The 22,408-nt window shown below is 47.1% G+C and overlaps 2 protein-coding genes across 4 annotated transcripts in view; one reads left to right on the plus strand and one right to left on the minus strand.

The window, feature by feature from the left end:
* The window catches only part of LOC141273837 (uncharacterized), a 98,676-nt gene extending 82,893 nt beyond the window's left edge, over positions 1-15,783 (minus strand). Inside the window, exons 1-3 of the mRNA XM_073686253.1 lie at positions 15,381-15,783; positions 14,544-15,068; positions 13,821-13,961 (exon numbers count right to left, since the gene is read on the minus strand). Coding sequence (XP_073542354.1) covers positions 13,821-13,961; positions 14,544-15,068; positions 15,381-15,783 — 1,069 coding nt within the window. The remainder of the gene's footprint in view (positions 1-13,820; positions 13,962-14,543; positions 15,069-15,380) is intronic.
* Positions 1-22,408, plus strand: part of LOC141271684 (uncharacterized) — a 241,179-nt gene that overhangs the window by 212,629 nt on the left and 6,142 nt on the right. For all 3 annotated transcript variants that reach the window (XM_073681728.1, XM_073681730.1, XM_073681729.1), the window contains exons 2-4: positions 18,510-18,659; positions 18,789-18,968; positions 19,052-19,175. In XM_073681728.1, coding sequence (XP_073537829.1) covers positions 18,510-18,659; positions 18,789-18,968; positions 19,052-19,175 — 454 coding nt within the window. The remainder of the gene's footprint in view (positions 1-18,509; positions 18,660-18,788; positions 18,969-19,051; positions 19,176-22,408) is intronic.

The following is a 22,408-nucleotide window of genomic DNA, read 5'->3' on the forward strand; positions in this document are numbered from 1 at the left end:
TATGCAGGATGTTTGATGCCGCCACACAGTGTAATGCCCCTAGTGTGGTATGTATGGTGCCCCCCACAGTGTAATGCCCCCATTATGCCCCTAGTGTAGTATGTATGGTGCCCCCCACAGTGTAATGCCCCCATTATGCCCCTAGTGTAGTATGTCTGGTGCCGCCACACAGTGTAATGCACCCATTATGCCCCTTATGCAGTATGTATGATGCCCCCATTATGCCTCTTATGCAGGATGTGTGACGCCGCAACACAGTATAATGTTCCCACAGTATCGCCTGAGGTCCTGCAGTTGGAATAATCCCTCTGGAATTTGTTTTCCTTTGGCTGCTCCCCTACATGTAGACCCTCGAGCATGTATACATGCATGTAGGGACCAGGCCTTACTAGATATTGAGGCTTTGTACAGTAATATACTGCATGAGGATGGTATCAGAGGAGTAAGACATTTTTTCAAATGGAGATCAATAGAGTGTAGCAGACATAATGACTTCATGGAGGGTCTTCTAAAATTCACTCTTACTCATAACTTCTTTCTTTCTGACAGGAAGTACTTCCACCAGCTCAGGGGTACTGCGATAGGGAGCCCCTGTGCCCAGGGCCGGCTCCAGGTTTTTCTGGGCCCCGGGCGAAAGAGTCTCAGTGGACCCTTTTAACACATACACGATTCATGATGCACAGATACGGCGGAGAAATATATATATATAGTACACAGGGCCCAGCCTGCCACCTCATCCTTCACATATGCAGACATGCGCACGCACACACGGTACGCAGACACACGCACACACACTGTACGCAGACACACGCACACACACGGTACGCAGACACACGCACGCACACACGGTACACAGATATGTACACATACAGACAAACACATGTTTTTACACAAATTCTTAAAGACATATATAAAACAGACAAATATATATACACAGTCATACACACTGACATTCACATACATGCACTCACACAGACCCATTACAAGTATTTTTAATATGGGGATTGGGGAAGCCCCACTCACCTGTCCCCGGTCCAGTGTCCTGTCCAGCAGCTCCTCAGGTATGGGGCAGTGCAGGGCCCCCGGCATGTCACAGACTTCATGGCCCTGGACCATCAGAGGGGCCCACTTGCGGTCGGGTCCGGGCCGCTCCCCCCCCCATCTGTGCAGGACCTCCGCTCCGACGGTGTTTGATGGCACTCCCCCAGACATGGCTGCGCGCTGTGCGACTGTGTCTGCTAGTAATGACGCGGCAGGGGAGACACACAAGCAAAATTAAAGGTGCAGTGCCGTCGACCCTGCCGTGTCATTACTAGCAGACACAGCCTGACAGCGAGCGGCCATTTCTGGGACTGGGGGAGTGCCGGCAATCAAGCAGCGCCTGCGTCACTGAACAGGTGCCGAAGATGCGGCCATGGCCCCGACAGTGAGTGGGCGGGTGGGTGTGTGGGCCCGGCCCCGACAGTGAGTGGACGGGCGGGTGTGTGAGCCCGGCCCCGACAGTGAGTGGGCGGGTGGGTGTGTGGGCCCGGCCCCGACAGTGAGTGAGTGGGCGGGTGTTTGGGCCGGGCCCCGACAGTGAGTGGGCGGCTGGGCCCCTCTGATTTTCCAGGGCCCCGGCACTTGCCCGGGTACGCCGGGTGCTGACGCCGGCCCTGCCTGTGCCCCCTTGTATTCTAACCTACTCCTGGGCTGGTGGGAGGAAACCACAATATTCAGGGATGGTCATAAGTGGTGGCATCCATATATTGGGGTATGGTACAAATATATTGCTGACATTTTTGTCATCTGGTCAGGGACGAGTGAACAATTTCTTGAGTTTGTCAGGGGACTCAACATCAATAGAGTGGGCCCTAGATTTACATCAGAGTTTGGTTATAACCAATAAACACTAAACTATGGAGGGTACCATCCAAATCAAAAAGGGGATCAACATGCTGCACACCACATAAATACACGTGAAAAAAGGGAAAAGAGGTGTGCTATGAAGCAGTGATCACCCAGCAATACTTCAATAAATTATCAAACGTTATAATAAGTGACAATAAATTTTATTCATTACAAATATAAATACTTACAAACAACGTCAAAAAACCCAAATAGCTAAAACACAAGTAAAATCAATATAGTGGGGTTACCCACTAATTTGAAGCCCACCTGCTCCAAAAAGACATCCCTAGTTACAACAGAACAAGCAGTACCATAATACAACAAGTGCCAGTATTATCCCTGGTGATCAATATCGTACACATGCAAATTAGTTATGACTGCCTGACATTAGTATTCAAGGAGGTGTACTATAGTCCAGAAAGATGAAGAGGGAAATATATGCCTACTACAGCAGAGTATATATTGAAAAATACAAAGAGTCCCAAACATAAATGAAGCCCATATAGAATATCTGAGCTGACAAATACTATATACTCACATACCACAAAAAGTACTATTCAGGGTATAAATAAATACAAAACCCTTTCATGCTGTAAGTATCCCTCCTGCACATAATAGCGCTACGATCAATCACCTCCCTGAGCACAAAATCCTATGCTGGGATGAAGCAGGCGGGCATTCAGTGCCCAACGCGTGTCGCCACTACACGTGGCTTCATCAGGGGTTATAACCAGTTGCCTTTCCTGGATGTACCAATCAAGAAAGAACAGGATGGGACCCCAGGAACACTCATCTACCATAAACCTACAAGCACTAATAAACTATTGAAGTGGGATAGCCACCACCCCATCCCACTGAAAAAGGGAGTACCCAAGGGCCAATTTTTATGGCTGAGAAGGAACTGTTCTAATGTCACAGATTTTAATATACAGGTAATAGACATGAACACCAGATTCAGGGAAAAAGGTATCCACAGTACAGTTTGGATTCTGCACGATCGTTTGCAGAAAAGCAGGAGAGACAGACACTCCTCCATACCTAACCAAGAGACCAAGAAAAAGATGGGATAACACGGGTAATAAGAACTTACATCTATCAGAGTGACCATATTTTAAATATCCTCAGAAAACACTGGGATATACCTGTGGTTGACCCGGACCTGAGGGTGCTGTGGGATCTATTCCCACAATAACTTTCAGAAAGGGTTGGTCAATTAGGCTGGGTGCCCACGTAGCGTTTTTCAAGCGTTTATGCTGCGGAATTTCCGCAGCATAAACACTTGTGAAACGCTAGGTAATCCGCACCCCATGGTCCCCAAGGGGATTCCGCATGTTCTATGCACATGCTGCGGATTTTTCCGCAGCGTTTATGCTGCGTACAAAAATCCGCAGCATGTCATTTAATTTTGCGGAAGCGCAGCGGAACTCCCGCCATTGACTTGCATTGAGACGCATAGAAACCACGACTGTACATTTGTACAAGCGGCTTCTATGCGTCTCTATGTGCAGATGGTACCCAGTTCTGGAGAAGAGGAGACTCTCATCCAGACCTGGGTACCATTGTACCTGTAAAAAAAGAATAAAATAACAAATAAAGTTTATACTCACCTTTCCGAAGGCTTCTCTCTGAATGCCGGCAGCGCTGAAGGACCTGTGGTGACGTCACAGTCATGTGACCGCAGGCCCTTCACCGCTCTGTCTCGTGATATGCCGGCAGCCGGGAACCGGAGAGGAACGAGCGCTGCAGCCACGCCGGGCATCGGGGGTGAGTATAGCTTGATTTGTTTTAATTTTTACGGTCACACTATATAAATCCATGCTGTTTGCATGGATTTATACAGTGTGACCTAGTTGTCAAGCACTTACCAAGTGATGCTATCACCTGGAAAGCGCTTGTCAATCTGCATGCGGAAACGCATGTATTCTGCAGGAAAAAACGCATGCACAATCTGCATGCGTTTTTTCTGCCAGGGAGATGCAGAAATGCTGCAGAAATTTTCTGCTTCATTTCTGCATCGTGGGCACATAGCCTTAGAGACCGTTTAATGCATAGTTTCTATAAAAAAAACTGCACCTAAGGGAACTTGGCTGGATAGAAGAATCTGTGGTTTCTTTAGATCTGGAGAATATTGTACATATAATAGGATGGGGCCATGTAAATCTTTCTTGAGTTCCTTTGCAAGTAAAGCCTTTTTCCAGAGGGATTATTCCAACTGTAAAACCTCAGAACTTGTATATATGGTCACATACACCTGCCCCCTAGAATATGTAGGCAAGACCAAGAGAGAGTCTAGGAGGAGGGTGGGGAGCATTTGGGCGAAATACACCATGGTCAGGACACCCCATTAGTGAGACACATGAACAGTGCACATCGAGGTAAAACCAGAGACATCTCCTTTTGTTTCGTTGCGGTGGTTAAACCCAATGTGAGAGGAGGTGATCACAATAGATGGGTCTTCAAAAAGGAAAGTGAGTGAATTTCCAGACTGGATTCACTAGGCCCTAAGGGACTCGATGAGCAAATTTCCTTTGCCTGTTTTGTGTGAATACATTCCCATTCCAGATTACATTTTTGGATTTTATACTCTACCCATTTCTACTCAGTTCCCTGTGAATGGGGATCACATATTGTTGTACTTCATCAAGATATCTGAGCTTCTATATCAGAATTAGTTCTTATTAGTTATATCACACACATATACTGTTTAGTAATTAACAAGTGGGGTGTTCCTTGTATATCTCCAATTATGTAAGAGGTAAAATTTTACCATTTAGGAATATACTGTGGGCCACCATCCCATATTTTATGTAGTGATAAAGTAGATCTACATGCTAATTGCCTGATGGGAGGATGTGCAATACTTGTTTTTAGTCTCCCATGATGCTAATCTCAGAGACAGGACTTTTCTACAGGGTGGGCCATTTATATGGATACACCTAAATTATATGGGAATGGTTGGTGATATCAACTTCCTGTTTGTGGCACATTAGTATATGGGGGGGGGGAAACTTTTCCAGATGGGTGGTGACCATGACGGCCATTTTAAAGTCTGCCATTTTGGATCAAACTTTATTTTTTTCAATGGGAAGAGGGTCATGTGACACATCAAACTTATTGAGAATTTCGTAAGAAAAACAATGGTTTGCTTAGTTTTAACGTAACTTTATTCTTTCATGAGTTTTTTACAAGTTTATGACATCTTATAAAATGTGTTCAAAGTGCTGCCCATTGTGTTGGATTGTCAATGCAACCCTCTTCTCCCTCTCTTGACACACTAATAGCAACACCGCAGAAGAAATGCTAGCACAGGCTTCCAGTATCCGTTGTTTCAGATGCTGTACATCTCGTATCTTGATGGTATGGTATATGGGGTACAAAGATAGTGGGGCCATTCTTCATCAATGGAAACCTCTATGCCACTGGATATCTGAAATTGCTACATGATGATGTGCTGCCCTCTTTATGCACTGAAGATGGCACATTCCCTGAGTTTTTCCAACAAGATGGTGCAACACCACATTATGGGTGTCAGGTCCGAGCATTCCTACATGAACAGTTTCCTGGAAAGTGGATTGGTGTTCGTGGGCCAGTTGAATGGCCACCAAAGTCTCCCGATCTGACCCCCTTAGACTTTTATCTTTGGGGTCATCTGAAGGCAATTGTCTATGCTGTGAAGATACGAGATGTGCAGCATTTGAAACAACGGATACTGGAAGCCTGTGCTAGCATTTCTACTGCGGTGCTGCTATCAGTGTGTGAGGAGTGGGAGAAGAGGGTTGCATTGACAATCCAACACAATGGGCAGCACTTTGAACACATTTTATAAGTGGTCATAAACTTGTAAATAACTCATGAAAGAATAAAGTTACGTTAAAACTAAGCACACCATTGTTTTTCTTATGAAATTCTCAATAAGTTTGATGTTTCACATGACCCTCTTCCCATTGAAAAAAATAAAGTTGGATCCAAAATGGCCGACTTCAAAATGGCCACCATAGTCACCAACCATCTGGAAAAGTTTTCCCCCTCCCATATACTAATGTGCCACAAACAGGAAGTTGATATCACTAACCATTCCCATTTAATTTAGGTATATCCATATAAATGGCCCACCCTGTATATTGGAGGAATGCAATCCAAATTCAGTATGCTTTCAGGCGTGGAACGCACACGTCCGGACCTGCACAATCGTAAATAATGACCCTTGATGCTCTCCGGCGTGGAATGCATAACTACGGTCATGCGCAGGGAAGGATACGAGTAGCGTGGCAGCAATCAGTTTATCTGCCGTTAAAGTTTATAGCAAGTCACTTCCGGACAAGGACACTAGGGGATGGACATTATCGGACCTCTCGCACATGAAAAATAGCACAAGCGCAATACATTATTGTAGACAGACTCCATTCTATATATCCTATGACAATTCACCTCTAGGAATGGGAATGGGTCTCCTAGTCTGGGGAGGGGTTTTTGGATGATGTGGGATATTTATACATGGACATATGGCTATTAGGCACACTATGCTGAACATCATGAATTAACATCCCTGAATCAAGTCTCCTGATGAACGTGTTGGGGAAATGCGTTGAGGCGGATTATTGAAACATTCTCTGATGAGTATCATACCCTTTCCTTTATATATACCTTGAGATATACGTGGTCCTACTTAATGTATCAGTGTATTTATTATTAGTGTTGAGCGAGCACTAAAATGCTCGGGTGCTCGAAGCTCGGGCCGAGCTCACCGTGATACTCGGGTGCTTGACCCGAGAAACGAGCCCAATGTTAGTCTATGGGAGACCCGAGCATTTTTGCGGCGGCACCCCCGGCAGTCTGTAGAAAGCCTAAAAAGTGCCCAAAACGATAGTGACAGTGCTCAAATGACATGGGGACAGCATGGGGATCGCCCCAGGAAGCATTTCTGACCCCCAGGTCAATGCTGTCAACAATGTGGTCAGAGGTATTAAGCCACTTTTATGGGCTCAGAATAAAACGTTCAAAAACGAAACTGAAACGGTTTTCCTGTGAAATATGTTAAGGAACATCCTTTCCACGGTAAAGACTTGTGTATAAGGTAAAATAAATAACCAAAAACAAAAATACTCCTGCACACCTTGGGCTATGTTCACAAGTAGCATTTTTTATGCGTTTTTGCACTTTTGTATTGCTTTCAACCGTGACAAATGCATTCACCGGGAAATGTCATTTTAACATTTTACAATCTTATCTGGCCATGTGCTGTGTGACAGATGCATACAGTGCTGAAAAGACATGGGAACAGCATGGGGAAGACCCCTGATAGCATCTCTGACACCCAGGTCACTGCCTAAAAGTGTGCCCATCAGAAGTGATCCTTGCCGCATCAGAAGACGCAGACTTGCAACTATTCCCGTGCAAGTCCTTGTCCCAGGGCAGTGTTCAATTGTACCTCCCCCATTCCCTGCAATGCAAGCGCAAGTATGCAGACTGCCACCCACCCACCCCCAGACTGCAATACCATACTGCTTGCTTGCACTTGAAATTGGGCCTTTTAGGCATGTGGAGGCGGAATCTGGCCACCACGTCATGGCTGCGTCGGCGGCCTGGTATCCATACTCAGTCCCCGGCGGCCGGGTGTCCACGCTTGGTCCCCAGCCGCCATGGGGTGGGCGGGTGTCCATACTCGGTCCCCAGCCGCCCCGCGACCTGGTGCCCACACACGGTCCCCAGCCGCCTGGGGGCGGTCGGGTGTCCATAAACGGTCCCCAGCCGCCCCTATTTGTCCCGGTGCGCCTTATACACAAGTGCACATACCAAAGCATTACCTGTGCCCTCCCCAGTGCATTTAGTGGGAAGGACAGCCTAACCACAAACACGTGGACAAGTGAATGTGGCCAGGGATGGTCCATCTCACTGACACCTTCACACTGGGTTAATATTGTGGAAGCCGGGACACAGTTGGAGACTGGGATGCAACACGTCCTCCAGACATAGAGGATTGCGGGTCCTGGGTCAATCAGGCTTCAACACAAAGTTCAGAAGGTAGACAGCAGCAGTGGTCGGCCTCCTACACAATGAGTAAATTATTCATGATCATGAGGCCATCCATCTCCTTAGCTTTCTGCTCCTTGGAATGCAACCGCATGTATGTAGTAGCGGCTAGGGCTGAGGTGGTCAGCGTTTTGGCGCATATCCTACCTCCTCCAAGGATTGCTGGATGTTTTCCTGCTACTCTCCCAGTTCTATGACTCCCTTTAAAACAAAGCTTCAGGTGATGAATGATGGATGAGGTGGTGGCAAAGGAGAAAGAGCAGGAGGAACAGGGACCATTCACATCAATATCAGGCCAGTCAACCACACATGTCTTGTAGTATATGTTTCTGTACCAAAAGGAGCGGTTCGGCTACACAGTTATAGGGCATACAGTGAGTGCAATGCCTACCAAATATTTCGAGGCAGTCCAATGCCCCTTGGAAGTGACATGGAAGTCAGAGGGCCTTAACTAAACCTTTTTTTCCATTTATAGCAACTGGGTCTCCTGTACACTGTTGGCCTAAGCAGTGAATGGAAGGCTTTCCAAAAATTATGAGGAACTGCAATGCCCCTTGAAACTGACGTGGATTACAGCATACTAAAAACCTTCTACCCATTATAGGGGAGTGGGTCTCTGTTAGTGTTTGCCTATGCATTGAAAAGCAAAAGCTGACTAAAATTAGGAGGAAATGCAATGCCCTTTGGAAGAGTCGTGGAGGTTAGAGGTAATTAAAAACAACATTTCAATGCCCCTTTGAAGAGCTATGTAGTTCAGAGTGGTTTAACAAGACGGTTTTAATGCCCCTTGGAAGAGACGTGGAGGTCACAGTAGCTTAACATGACTGTTTTAATGCCCCTTGGAAGAGACGTGGAGTTCAGAGTGGTTTAACAAGACGGTTTTAATGCCCCTTGGAAGAGACGTGGAGTTCAGAGTGGTTTAACAAGACAGTTTTAATGCCCCTTGGAAGAGATGTGGATGTCACAGTAGCTTAACAAGACGGTTTTAATGCCCCTTGGAAGACCTGTGGAATTCAGAGTGGTTTAACAAGACGGTTTTAATGCCCCTTGGAAGAGATGTGGAGGTCACAGTAGCTTAACAAGACGGTTTTAATGCCCCTTGGAAGACCTGTGGAATTCAGAGTGGTTTAACAAGACGGTTTTAATGCCCCTTGGAAGAGATGTGGAGGTCACAGTAGCTTAACAAGACGGTTTTAATGCCCCTTGGAAGAGACGTGGAGTTCAGAGTGGTTTAATAAGACAGTTTTAATGCCCCTTGGAAGAGACGTGGAGGTTACAGTGGAATAAAAAGACAGTATCAATGCCCCGTGGAAGAGACGTGGAGGTCACATTAGCTTAACAAGACTGTTTTAATGCCCCTTGCAAGAGCCATGCAGTACAGCATATTAAAAACAATATTCCCATTATGGGGGAGTGGGTCTCCCATAGTCATTGCCTATGCCTTTCAAGCAAAAGCTGCCAAAAATTAGGATGAAGGAACTTGCAATGCCCCTTACAAGAGCCATGCAGTACAGCATGTTAAAAACATTATTCCCATTATGGGGGAGTGGGTCTCCCATAGTCTTATCCTATGTATTTCAAGCAAAAGCTGCCAAAAATTAGGACGGAGGATCTTGCAATGCCCCGTACAAGAGCCATGCAGTATAGCATATTAAAAACATTATTCCCATTATGGGGGAGTGGGTCTCCCATAGTCTTTGCCTATGCCTTCCAAGCAAAAGCTGCCAAAAATTAGAACGGAGGAACTTGCAATGCTGGCAACACGGACCACAGTCACCCTGGTGGTATAGTGGTGGTGGAGGCTGAGGATAAGGAGAAGAGCAAAATACAGCTGAAATGAGCAAGCGTATACCCATATTTGGGTGTGAAGCGGTGTACGGGAATACACCTCCCGAAATAACACAGTGGATTTGACTTTGTTACTCTGCTGTAACATGCTGATGATGAGAAATCTGGCCCAATCCAGCCCTTGTTCATTTTGATAAGGGTCAGCTTGTCAGCATTGTCAGTTGACAGGTGAGTGCGCTTATCAGTTATAATTCCCCCAGCGACACTAAAAACACGCTCCGATAACACACTAGTGGCAGGGCAGGCCAGGACCTCCAAGACGTACAGAGCGAGTTCATTCCAAGTGTCCAGCTTGTATGCCCACTAATTAAAAGGCACAGAGGAATCACGGACGACGCTGGTACGGTCGGCAAGGTACTCCCTCACTATCTTTTGAAGCTTTCCACTCCTTGTGAGAGTACCCCGTGCTTCGGGGCCTGTAAGCTGGGCGGGTCTCAGAAAGCTGTCCCAGTACGTTGACAGTGTTCCCCTGCCTCTGCTGGATTGGAGTTGCATCTCTCTCGCCTGTACGCCTTGGTTGGGCAATGAACGGTGACCTCTGCCGCTAGCGTGTTCAGATGGGAATTTTTTTAACAGTTCTGCAGCAAGGGCTTTCTGGTACTGCCCCATTTTTGTAGACCTCTCCACCTCAGGAATAAGAGAGTGAATGTTCTCCTTGCAGCGGGGGTCTAAAAGTGTCACCAACCAGTAATGACTGTCACCCAACATTTTGACAACGCGAGGGTGATGGTTAAGGCAGCGTAAAATAAAGTCAGCCGTGTGTGCCAGACTGGTAACGGGCAAGACTTCTGTGTCCTCACCAAGATGATGACTGACCATGCTCTCCTCCTCCTCCTCTCCCCTGTCCACAGGCCACCCACGCTGAACCGACGGTATGACAGTTGTACAGGTACTACCGTCTACAGCGCATGATACCAGCTCCTGTTCTTCCTCCTCTCCCTCATTGTCCCCCAGTGCAATTTGGGATGAGATGAGGCTGGGCTGTGTGAAATCGCCCGCTACGGCTTCTTGATCCATCTCATCATAGTCTGGCTGCAATGCCTCCTCTTTAATTCTCTGCAAAGAGCGTTGCAAAAGACAGACAAGTGGAATGCTGACGCTAATGATGGCGTCATCGCCACTCACCATCTTGGTGGACTCCTCAAAGTTTGTCAGGATGGTACATATGTCAGACATCCAGGTCCACTCCTGAGGTTTTATGTGTGGAGTCTGACCTGTATATCGACGGCCTTGTTGCAGCTGGTACTCCACAACTGCTCTCTTCTGCTCACAAATTCTTTGCAACAAGTGGAGGGTAGAGTTCCAACGTGTGGGGACATCACACACCAGTCGGTGTGCTGGAAGCTGCAAACGCTGCAGCAGCGCAGCAAGGGTAGCGGAAGCTGTAGCCGACTTGCAAAAATGAGCTGACAGGCGGCGTACTTTGACCAGCAGATCTGGCAACTCTGGTTACGATTTAAGAAATCGCTGAACCACGATGTTAAGCACATGAGCCAGGCATGGTACGTGTGTGATCTTGCCTCACCTCAGAGCCGCCATTGTCACACACGACCATGCCTGGATGTAGGTTCAGTGGTCTCAGCCACAGATCTGCCTGCTCTTTCACAGCTGTCCACAACTCACAAGCAGTGTGAGGTTTATCACCTAAGCTTATGAGTTTCAGCACAGCCTGTTGCCACTTGGGTGAGGCAGTACTGCAGTGCTTCCAGCTTGTAACTGATGTCGTGATATCTGAGATGGAGGCTGAACATGAGGAGGAGGAGGAGGATGATGCGCAGGAGCTGTACACTGTGGGGGCAACTCTGACTGACATAGGTGTAGGGAGGATGTATTCCGTCCCAAGGTCCGACTGGGTCCCGGCTTCCACTATGTTTACCCAGTGTGCCGTCAGGGAGATGTACCGTCCCTGGCCACAAGCACTTGTCCACGTGTCCATTGTCAGGTGGACTCTCCCAGTAACTGCGTTGTTGAGGGCACGGCAGATGTTTTGGGACACGTGCTTGTGTAGTGCGGGGATGGCACACTTGGCAAAATAGTGTCGGCTGGGGACCGAGTACCGAGGGACGGCCACCGCCATAAGGTTGCGGAAGGATTCCGTCTCCACCAGCCTAAAAGGCAGCATTTCCAATGCAAGCAGTCATGAAATGTGCAAATTTAGGACTGTGGCCTGTGGGGCGTTGGCTGCGAATTTGCGCTTTCGTTCAAAGGTCTGGGATATGGACAATTGAATACTGCGGTGGGACGTGGATTTTGATGCTGTTTCTTGAGAAACAGCCATAACAAGTGAAGACTGAGAGGAGGGGGCATCTTTGCATGCAGTATGGACAGGGGATTGCCTTGCACGCACAGCAGGGGGTTCTCTTACATTCACAACAGCGGAAGAAGCAATGGTGAAACCCGCTGACACTGGTCGTGGACCCTGGGGTTCGCCCCACAAAGTCGGGTGCTTTGCTGACATGTGCCTGATCATGCTGGTGGTGGTCAGGCTGGTAGTTTAGTCACCCCTGCTGATGGTGGCATGGTAGGTGGTACAAATGGCCTTTTTGGGGCTATCAGCAGAGTCTTTAAAAAAATTCCAGACTCTGGAAAACCTATCGGTTGTACTGGCAACGTCCCACGTGTTGGTGTTACGGGGAACTGTTGCCCGCCTTCTGTCTGCGGCCACCACACTGCTTCTTTCTGCCTGTTGGGGTACTCTGCCTCCCTACCCCTGTGTGCTGCTGGCCTCGCTCTGCGTGTCCTCCTGCCACATTGGGTCAGTTACTAGATCATCCACCACCTCTTCCACTTCCGCACCACGGTCCTCCTCCTCACTTTGTGGCAATTGTGTCTAGTCATCGTCCACCTCTTGTGACAAATTGCCAGCGTCGCCTTCCTGTGGCCGTGGCTGTTCAAATATTTGGCCATCGCTACATGGGATCTCCTCTTCCACCACTTCAAGCAGAGCAGGCGAGGGGCCCAAATATGGAAATGGACCAGTGAACAGCTCTTCAGAGTGTCCAAGTGTGGGATCAGTTGCTGTCTGACGACACTTGGCATGGTGGGAGGAAGGAGCATCAGGGTGAGGAGGAGTATGCGGTCGAGACTCACGGCTACTAAGACTTGACCATGTGGAAGACAGACCGGAGGTGGTGGTGCCCAGGTGACTGGAAGTATTATCTGCTATCCAATTAATAACCTGTTCACACTGATCAGTTCGCAATACTGGTGTTGTGTGCTTCCCTAGTAATTCAGTCAAGAACTGGGAGCGAGAAGATGTGGCTGTTGGTTGTGGCACATTTTCACCTTGGCCACGGCCCCGTCCTCTGCACGCACCATCACAAGAACGTCCAGTTCCACGTCCCTTGCCACGCTCCTTGACCATTGTAAATGAAGTAAAATAACTTACACTCGCACTATCAATGCAAAAGGGTAATAAAAAGTAGATTAGAACAGTGGAAGAGGAAAACCACAGTTCTAGTTCTCTGGCCTACACCAGAATCTTTTTTAACATATATTTATGTCTGAACAGTCAGCGAGACACTCAAAATGTTTTTTTTTGTATGCAAAAAAGGTGGATTACACCCAGATTTGAACCGTGGAACAGGAAAAACACAGTTCTAGTTATCTGGCCTACACCAGAATCTTTTAAACAATTATATTTGTGTTTAAAAATAACATTTATTATTGAATAAATATACTAAAAACCACATAATATGGGTAAAGCTGGGAAAGGAAACACATGGGGAGAAAAAAAAAGTCACAAGGGTAGATTACGGCTATCATTGAATTACATGCATAAAGTGCAAATCATGAGAACCATACTCCACAGAAATATACTGCATATATTGAAAAAGGAGTGCAGCAATAAAGTGCATAGTACCAATTGTGCAAACTCATAACAATAAATATAAAATACTGCAGTAAAAATAAATGAACATGGTGTGCAATATTAAAGCTTGTGCAAAGTAGCTGAGTATGTGCTAACCCCTGTGACCGGGATCCTTGTTTTTCAAATTTTGAATCATTGGAGCAGATGCAGTGCATTCTTAAAAACTGTCCAGTGAGGATACTTTTGATAAGATTTTTAGGATGTGATGATTGTGCGTGAAGTAGAGTGTTGGCAGCGGTGGGTTTTCGATGGACATCTGTTTGGATGAAACCGTTAGAATCGATTTCTAATGTAACGTCCAGATATACAATTTTCTCTCTTCCTGTTTTAAATGTGAGTTTTATATTGCGATCATTTACATTGAGTAGATTGATGAACGATGTAACATCTTCCATGGAATCCTGCCATAGAAAGAATATGTCATCAATATATCTACCCCAATATAAAATATTATTGGACAATGGTGATGGGTTGGTCATCAATATCTCTCTTTCCCACAGCCCCAGGAATAAATTAGCATAGGATGGGGCGCATGCCGCCCCCATAGCGGTACACCGGAGCTGCAGGAAGAAAGAGTCTTGGAAAAGAAAGAAGTTGTGACTCAATACAAAACGAAGTAGTTGCATGATTAATGTTCTCAAATTTTTATCATAATCAGACATCGCCAGAAAGACCTCCACTGCCCTAAGACCGTCTTCATGGTCTATTGAGGTGTAAAGTGACTCAACATCACATGTCACCATCAAGACATCATTGTCCACATTAATACCGTCCATCTTTTTTAAAAAGTTGGTTGTATCCTGAATAAAAGAGGGGAGTATTTGAACCAGTGGACGTAGCAAATGGTCAATAAATCTACATGTGGGTTCACAGAAGTTTCCCACCCCTGAGACAATGGGCCTACCTGGAGGATTGGTCGTATCCTTGTGAATTTTGGGGATTAGGTAGAACGTAGAAATACGAGGGTCTTTGTAGAATAGATAGTCACATTCCTTCTTTGTCAGTATACCATTAGTTTCTGCTTCATCCAAAATAGATCGTAATTCAACCTGGTATTTGGATAAGGGATTAAAAGTAAGTTTTTTATATGTTTTACCATCGTTAAGTTGTTTTTTAGCTTCCCGTATATACATGGGAGTAGGCCATAACACAACGTTCCCACCCTTGTCTGAAGGTTTTATGATGACGTCCTGTAGTTTTTTGAGGTCATCAATGGCTTCTTGTCTGTTGCTATTATCGTATGGTAAAGAGGAGGAGATCTTTTTAAATTCCTCATCCACAAGACGAACAAATACTTCTATATTAGGATACATAGACAGGGGTGGGAAACGTTGGGATTTGGGAATAATAGATGCAGGCAACTTACTGGTGTGAATAGATTCTTGTTCATCAAGAAGACTCTGAAGTATGTTCACCGCTTCTTGTTCCTCTAAAGTAGGAAACAAAACCGTGTCAGCAGATCTATGAAACACTTTTTTAAAAATTTATTTTCGGGCAAATAAGTGAAGGTCTTTTAGTGCTGTAAAATAGTCAAAGCCTGTTGTTGGTGAAAAAGAGAGTCCTTTGCAGAGAACATTATTCTGTGCTTTAGTTAGTACATGCTAAGAAAGGTTAATTATCTTCAATGAGGAAGATGCGATGTCAGAGTCATCCTGATGAAAATCGCTGATTTTAGTTTTCTTAGAGCCCATGGTTTTTTGGCCCAACCTGGTGTTATAGTTTGTTCTTATAGTAGATATACCAGTTGATTCACTATCAGTGGATAAGGAAGAAGATGCAGAGGTTCTCCGTTCACCCCGAGTGGGCTGTGGGTATTTCCATTTATAGATTCTATTGTTTTCCTTGTCTTGACAGTCTCGTTGGTATTTGGATGATTTAGTAATTTTAATCTGTTTTTCCCAGGAGGAGAAATTTTCTTCCATATCACTATAAAATTTATCCCAATCATACTTTAAGATGAGGGATTTGAGTTTATCCTGTAATGAATTAATTTCTTGGTCGGTCTCAGCTAGTGTGGTGCCATTTTTCTTAATAAGACCACCAAGAAACTTATTTGAGCAGGCATTGCAGATCTCCTCCCATTGTGAGGAGAACTCTGGGTCATCTTTACCATAAGATGGAAAAACTTTTTTTTTTCTCCCCATGTGTTTCCTTTCCCTGCTTTACCCATAGTATGTGGTTTTTAGTATATTTATTCAATAATAAATGTTATTTTTAAACATATCTAGTTTATGTCATACATGTAGGTTTTCTAGTTATAGACACTTAAACACTTAGTTACCCATTAAATTATATGCTAATCGTATATTATCGTACAATTATATTTGTGTCTGAACAGTCAGCGAGACACTCAAAATGTTTTTTTTATGCAAAAAGGTGGATTACACCCAGATTTGAACCGTGGAAGACGAAAAACACAGTTCTAGTTATCTGGCCTACACCAGACTCTTTTAAACAGATATATTTGTGTCTGAACAGTCACAGACACACTCAATTTTATCTTTTTTTTTTGGGGGGGGGGAATACTAAAAGGTTAATAAGACGGGTATTTGTACAGTTTGACTGAGGAAAAAAAAAAAGGATTTAGATGAAAAAAAAAGGATTTTTCCTGGCCCCTGAGACCTGGGGATAAGTCTAGCAATTTGACCAGCAGGAGCACACAGGACTGTAATGCAGCGTTTGTTGGTATAACCAGTGCGTCTCCTATACAGCCTGCCTGCCTGATATCTGGGATGGATATTAGTCCTGAGAAGGACTGTTTGTTTGATTTGGCAGGCTTTAGAGACCCTACACTACCTATTTTGCACTATATATCTCTCCCTAACTCAGCAGCATTGACCCTACACTGTCTGATCCCGGGCGACTGTGTCCAAGATGGCGGCGCCCGGTTTTAAATACTCGAGGTGACGCTGTGCGGCCAGCCAATCACTGTAATGCCCACAAACAACATGGCTGCGGCATTGCAGTGACTGTCTGGCAATCCCTGCATGTTCATTGGCTCTGTAAAGAGCACCAAACATGCTGGGCGGAGACCCGAGCTCCCGCCCGAGTAACCCGGAAATGCTTGGTGCTCGCCGAACATCCCGAGTAGTGAGATGCTCGGGCGAGTACCGAGCAGTGTCGAGCATGCTCGCTCAACACTATTATATATATATATATATATATATATCTCTATCTATCTATCAGGGTTATCTAGGGCTTCTGAGGGACAGCCACCGGTGAGTGGGGAGACCATTGTGATCTGTGATTTAAGTCTACTCCACTGTGTATAGGATGTCTATAGGATAATAGAGTATAGTAAAGTTGTTATGGACGTGACTTAACCAGTATTGTGCAGTGACTCTATTGTACCTATAGTGACGGATGTTTCTTGTTGCTAAAACTGTGATATTTTTTCATGTTAAACTTTTTTTTTAAACTTTTTTAAACAACTCACAATAGTGCGATCATACAACATACAAGTCTCTGAAGGCTCCGGTGATGCACAGTACTACTGTAGTGCCGTGTATTATCACTGCCTGTCAGTGCAATAGTAACGGCCCCATAAACATGAGATAAGTGTTGGCTGAACGGTCATTTGGCAGACGGTTATCTCTCCCGACTCCCCCATACACACAAATATTCCAGCTTTCCTGTGGTCTGTATGAGAGTCACCTCCTGACTCCTCTAGGGGAGGATTATCTACAGGAAGAACAAACAGATTAGCTTCTGAGATTCAGGATGCCAGATCCTTCTCTGGCCTGAGTTCATCTGTTGGGAGGTCCCCAAATACATTATATAGTCGACCAATCCCCCCAAAAAATCAGTGCTTTCATGCACCTTTAGTCTGATGTGTATGGGGTCGTTAAAAGATTATTGAATGCTGCCTCTGGCCCGGTCTAATAGACTTTTGTAAGTTGCAGGCCCAGGCACCATTATTAGGCATTTATGTATCGTTGTAACTAGGAGGCCCCATATTATCAAGAGCTTGGGGGAGGAGGGACATTCAGCAAAACTCTACCAAACCTTCATAGATGCCATGTTTGTTTCTGTCAGCAGCAAGTGGGTAAACTGCCAGGGTTTTTGTTGCAGCCGCACCTGTGCCATCCCTGCGGTGTACATCTATGTTCTGATGCCCAAAAGAGGTTTTTTGTTTTTCTTAAATGTTTAACGTATTAAAAATAAGAACATTTATTTTTGCATGTTTTTTTCTTTTTACAAGAATTGTTGGTACCAATTTTCTTTTGAAACATTTTAATATCTGCTTTTTTCCGGTGTTTTTCTTGCAATATAGGAAAGCCTAAGGCCAGAAATAAACCCCATAATACACTATACATGGAGACTTTGGTATCTAATAATTTCTGTTCGAGGTGTTTGTGAAAACAAAAAAGGTTTTCTAAATGCCTCAAACTTCTATGTGTGAATGAGACATGAGATCTAACATGATAGAAGATTACACTCCAGGAAAGACGGGAAACATTCATATAGACGACCGGTGGTGATGTAGTCAGCGACGGACTCTGGCCAAATACGTTTCTAGAGCCGTAGTAGAAGATGAAGATTTCGTCCTCCTCATGAAGTAGTTATTTCTTATGTCACGTGTAATGAATATCTCCTGCAGTATTGCTAATGCCGATTCCAGTGTCGGTAAATGAGACGAGAATTAACAAATAAGGAAGATGAGTCTATGAGAAACGTATTCAGCTGCAGACTCCAAGGAAGAAATTGCTTGTTGTCTGTGGTCTAAAATATATAGGTTTTATTACTAGATGTAAAGAAGAAAACTACTGTAAAATAATAAATCTCATATGTTTCCCTTATTATCTCCAGTAATTGTATTATTACACAGGATTTTTATGATGTTACATCTGCTCATCATCTTCTCATTCAGGTCTCTACAATATCGGATCCTCTCAGTGAAGATCTTCTATATAAGAGAATTTTTCAGAATTACCCATCAAAGATGGATATGGACACAGACAAGATGGCGGAGAGGATATTACACCTCACCCTAGAGATCCTCTTCCGGCTTACTGGAGAGGTGAGAGATTCTGATGACGTCACATTACATCATTCTTATCTATGGGAATAACAGATGGACAGAACTGGAGAGGTGAGGACTCTGGAAATGTCTGTAGTGAGAATTATTAATGTTTATCTCCATAACCAGGATTACACAGTAGTGAAGAAGACTTCTAGTGAGCGCTGTCAGGACCCTGTGTCTGAGGGATGGAGAAGACCCCTGAGCCCAATCACAGGGCCTCCACCTCACCTCCTGATACATGAGGACATCAATGACCAGAAGATCCTAGAACTCACCTACAAGATGATTGAGCTGCTGACTGGAGAGGTGACACTGCTGGGAATGCTGGGACATTATACAATAACGTTATGGAGGGATCGGGGGGATGACGGTATCATTGTATGTTTCAGGTTCCTATAAGATGTCAGGATGTCGCAGTCTATTTTTCCATGGAGGAGTGGGAGTATTTAGAAGGACACAAAGATCTATACAAGGACGTCATGATGGAGGTTCCCCAGCCCATCATATCACCAGGTAATAGACAGGACTAAATACACACGGCCTATAATTATTAACTATATTATAAGGATTGTGATAAACTATACAGAAAAACTACTCCTGTGCCATGATATATCTCTAAGCTGTGCGTGGCTGATGGCTGTAATATACATTTATTCACGCCTGCAGGAGATGTGTTGGCATGGCTCGAGCCCTGGTTTCATGGTTTCACTCCACGTCATGAATTCCATTATGTTTTTGTAGCACCCTGAGGATTCGGCTGCTACAGGGGTATTACACCTCAAGCCAGAGGTGTGGTATTCCACTCCCGGGTAAGGATGGAGTGTGGAACTGAGCTCAGTAGGCTGCATGCACTACACACATCCCATTTCCGGGGGACAGACCAATGGTACTCCCACTAGAGAAATGTGCAGGTACGACAGTGTCTGTCCTTGGCTGGAGTGGGAGGGGGGTGGAACATCCCAGTAGTGTAGGGGCAGATAGGGGGAGCAGTCTGGGTAAAGCTAGGAGCTCATTGGGTGCTGGTCACCTGAGCTCACACATAGAGGGAGTATATAAGGTGGGAACCATCTTAGATCAGGGTCTTTGTGCAGAGTCAGAGGAAGAGAGCAGAGGAGAAGAGCAGCTCCAAGGCCAAGAGAGAGAGAGAGGAGAAAGAAGGACCCAGAGGGGGAGAAGAGAGAACTCCAAGAACCCAAGATTAGATCAGCGGGTGAAGAGTTGGCACAAGGGTACCGGATCCCAAGCTGGTGGAGGGCACTAATCCTCAGCCAGAGACCGGAGGTCGTGGGCAGGATCTGCCACGACCACCCACTAAATCCACCCGGAAGGCAGACCAAGAATAGGGTCAGGGAACCCAGAGACAAGGGTTTACCAACAAGAGGCCCGAGGGAGCCGGACTTAGGTGGATCCCTGGTGGGGAAGGCCAGAGAGAAGGAACGTCAGAAAGGGAGCTCAGGATCACGCTCCAGAATTACTTGGGAGTTGGCCGAGTCCAGGACCTGGTGGACGCAGCACGGCTCGGGCGGTCACTCAAGGCCGGAGTGACCAGAACAACAGCAGTAAGTAAAGACCCTGAACTGCACAGCCCGACTCTGAGTCTCATTACCATCCTCCCTGCACCTCCACAACCACCATCCTCTACACCTGACCCCCTGAGGCTATACCCCTCCCGTTGGGGGTTATACTATCTGAGCTGCACACACATCACCAGCCTCAGCGGACCCTGCTGCAGCGGCGGCCGTATTGACCGCAATTCAACGGGTGGCGTAGTCGACATAAAAGAACATCTAGTAACATCTATAAGGACTGCCACACACTGAGCTTGACACCCTGGGCACGGACCGGGTCACCGCCACTCGGAGACTACAACCCCCATCTGATCCGGATCCGGGTATCCCCCAAACAACACTGGCCCAGGGGGCGCGTCAACTTTGGCGTAGTCGGCAGGATAACGTGCCCGCAACAACCGGGTACTGCGTGCCTGAAGAAAAGTTCACCGTTACCTTAAAAAGAAGTCTCCCGCCGGTTCCGGAGGGTCCCCGCCAACGGACCCCATCACAGGTCGTTTCCCGCCGGTTGTCCGCCATTTGCAGCTTTTTCCCGCCATCCATGGAGTTTCCCGCCACTGGGAGACGATTCCCGCCATTTCCAAAGATTTCCCGCCTTGGAAGAGCGGACGCCATTATGGGCGTGCCAGAGGGTGGCAAGAGGCCACCTCCTATCGTGGGCCAGGTCGAAGAATGGCGCCAAAAGCGGAAACCGCGCCCACCAACAGAGACTGTGATGCTGGAGATGTCCATCAGCGTGAGAGAACTGCCCCTGGAACTGACAATCACAAAGTTGCCCCGGGACCACCCTCAATGTGGGCGGAGACAGAACAAGAGAACGAAGATGGGTGTCGCCTGGAGCAGTCTGGAGAGAGCGCACCCGGAGACAAGAAGTCTGGAGAGGAGTCCAGAGAGAGCCTACCCGGAGATGGAGGGAGAGTCAGGCAGCACCGACCCAGTGGTCAGGAGCCTGCTACAAGCCACAACCCCACTAGGCCTAGTGGAGGTCCTGGCACAGCTCCCCCGAGACCGGGAGTGTGCACAGACTGCGCTGGAGAGCCTCGCACGGAGGATGGCCCAGGTGCAGCGAGAGACGTTGGCGGAGTGGAGCCGAGAGATGGCCCAGCAGACCGAAACCCGTCAGCGGAGCACGCCACCCGAGACGAGGAGACAGACCGCCTCTGAGGATGGTGCAGGAGGACTCAAGGCCGGAGACGGCGCCGAGAAGGGAGCCGAACGGACGGAGGCAGGTAAAGGGGACGTCTCTACCCCGAGCCGGGAAACCGCGTGCCTGCCCCAGCTCCCCGTCGCAGAGCCCGAAGTTCCCCCTGCCGTGCCCGTCGCTGCATCGTCACCGCCGCCGACTAGGCCTCAACCGGAAACCGCGGCCGCGACCCCTGTGACGTCACACGCCTCGACCTCGAGCGTGGCCAAGCAGGAAATACCATCAGCCTGGTCGCAAGGCCTAGTACCCCCGGGCACCGCTATTCCAACAGCGCCCCCTACCTCCGCGGAGCCACCGGCCTGGTCGCAGGGCCGAGTAACCCAGGGCGCCGCCGTTCTTACGGTGCCCTTTGCCTTTAGGGTGCCCCAAGCCTGGTCGCAAGGCCTGGTCAACCCGGGCGCCGCTACCATCAACGCGCCCTCAACATCTCGAGTGCCGCACCTGGGTGAAGATCTATTCGCCCAGCATATGTGCCCGGATGGGCAGCCCTTTGTATGGCCCCAGGAGTACATTCAGCTGGAACTCCAGAGAGCAAGGCCCATGTGCGAGCCCCTGATTCCGGCTCCGAAGCCTGTAAAGAGGACCTCGCCCCCGCTGGAGGAGGCACAGTTTGAGTGGGACCCCACCGGAGGAGACCTCATGGGGTTCACTCAGGAGACTAGGGCGGCCGCAGCGGAGCGTGCAGAGTGCTGCCGCCAGCAGCTCGAGGTCTTCGAGAAGGAGCGGAGAGAGAGGCGGGTCCGGGAACAGCAAGCACAGATAAGGAGCGCGGAGCAGAAGAGCCGGACCAGGAGGAACCCCCGTGCAGCTCATGGTCCCCCTTCCACCGGGACTGTAATAAAATTCAACATGCAGCATGGGTGGAGCTTCATTAGAGACCATCATACCCCCGGCGACGTCTTTGTAACCCGCAGAGACGTAGAAAGCCATCTGCCGGAGGGACACAGAGGTCGTGACCTGTATGTAGGGGACGA

Source organism: Phyllobates terribilis, unplaced genomic scaffold (assembly GCF_046119375.1).
Source record: "Phyllobates terribilis strain yellow unplaced genomic scaffold, ASM4611937v1 Scaffold_5__5_contigs__length_657084704, whole genome shotgun sequence".
Lineage (NCBI taxonomy): Eukaryota > Metazoa > Chordata > Amphibia > Anura > Dendrobatidae > Phyllobates > Phyllobates terribilis.